This window comes from Coturnix japonica, chromosome 19, assembly GCF_001577835.2.
Source record: "Coturnix japonica isolate 7356 chromosome 19, Coturnix japonica 2.1, whole genome shotgun sequence".
Classification (NCBI taxonomy): Eukaryota; Metazoa; Chordata; class Aves; order Galliformes; family Phasianidae; genus Coturnix; species Coturnix japonica.
In genome coordinates this window covers 3,124,757-3,126,175 of record NC_029534.1, presented here as the reverse complement: position 1 = coordinate 3,126,175, position 1,419 = coordinate 3,124,757, and the positions used below count along the sequence as shown (strand labels likewise).

General features: G+C 64.2%; 1 protein-coding gene across 1 annotated transcript in view; it reads left to right on the top strand.

Moving 5' to 3' along the window:
- LOC107322386 (PHD finger protein 7-like) overlaps positions 1-1,400 on the top strand; it is a 1,756-nt gene extending 356 nt beyond the window's left edge. Inside the window, exons 2-7 of the mRNA XM_032448390.1 lie at positions 93-184; positions 274-375; positions 577-701; positions 785-947; positions 1,075-1,181; positions 1,270-1,400. Coding sequence (XP_032304281.1) covers positions 93-184; positions 274-375; positions 577-701; positions 785-947; positions 1,075-1,181; positions 1,270-1,387 — 707 coding nt within the window. The 3' untranslated portion in view covers positions 1,388-1,400. The remainder of the gene's footprint in view (positions 1-92; positions 185-273; positions 376-576; positions 702-784; positions 948-1,074; positions 1,182-1,269) is intronic.
- Positions 1,401-1,419: the final 19 nt, after the last annotated feature.

The following is a 1,419-nucleotide window of genomic DNA, read 5'->3' as shown; positions in this document are numbered from 1 at the left end:
CAGAGCATTCCCGCAGCAGATGAACCTCTGCCACGTGCTGGTGTCACCCCGCTGCCATGCTTGAGGTGACGATGCCCTTGTCCCCATGGCAGGATGCGGTCTGTGCCACCGGACAGACGATGACCCCGAAATCTACGGCGAGATGTGCCGTCAGGACAGGATCTGTGTCCATGAGAACTGCCTGGTGAGCCCCAACCCCATCCCCTGACCCCCAGCCCTGTGCCAGCTGCTGCCCCCCATGTGCAGCAACAGGTCCCCGCTTGCCTCCCGCAGTACCACGCCACTGGGATGTACCAGCACGGCGCAGACGATGAAGGATTCTTTGGATTCCTTCTCCCTGACATCGAGCAGCAGATGCAGCACGTGGCACAGAAGGTGAACAGGACGACGTGTCCCCACCGCGGTCCCCATGCTGTGTGGCTGGGAGGCTCCAGCAGAGCCCTCATTGCCCAAAAAGCCCCATGGCTGCACTAATCAGAAGGGACGTGGCCCAGCAGAACATCACGGTGCTCTGCTGGGCCATGATCAGCTGTGGGTGCACGGCACTGACGCCCAGCACTGCACTGCTGTCCCCAGATCTGCTGCATCTGCCGCAAGAAGGGCGCCTCTGTCCGCTGCCACAACCGGAGATGCTCCCGCACCTTCCACTTCCCCTGCGGTACAGAACGCAGATGCGTCTCCCAGTTCTTCGGCGAGTACAGGTGAGCGTGGGCAGGGCTGTGTCCCGCAGGGTGCAGGAGGGACGGGGCAGGAGGCTGAGCTGCCACCTCCGTCCCTCCTGCAGGTCCTTCTGCTGGCAGCATCGCCCAACGCAGCAGGTGCAGCCGCTGCGACAGCAGCACCCGCAGTGTGTCATCTGCATGGAGGAGGTGTACACACGGCCCAGCTACAACACCCTGGTCTGTCCCTCCTGCCGCAGCGCCATGTTCCACCGGCACTGCATCCAGGTAGGCGGCATCGCCCCCACACCACAACGGCACCATCCCCTGCACCACCCAACCCTGCAACCCTGGCATGGTCCCCAGCCCTGGGGCAACGTGCAGGGCCCCCCAGCTGATGTTGCCCCTTCCCCAGCGCCAAGCTCTGAGTGCGGCCTTGCACCATTTCCGCTGCCCGCTCTGCCAGGAGACGCAGACCTTCAAGGACGAGATGTTGCGTCTTGGCATCAAAATCCCAGACAGGTCAGCACCCACCGCCCCGCCACCGCCCGGCCCCCTCCCACCTCCCCTCGCACGGCCACACTCAGCTGTCCCCGGCTCCCTCCCACAGGGATGCAGCCTGGGAGCTAGCAGAAGCCTTCCAGGAGCTCTACGAGAGGCACAGCACCTGTGATACCAGCGTGTGCCTGTGCCCAGCGGGACGGCAGCACTCTGAGAACATGGGGTGAGTGTGCTCTGACCCCAAAGCCACAGCAACCTG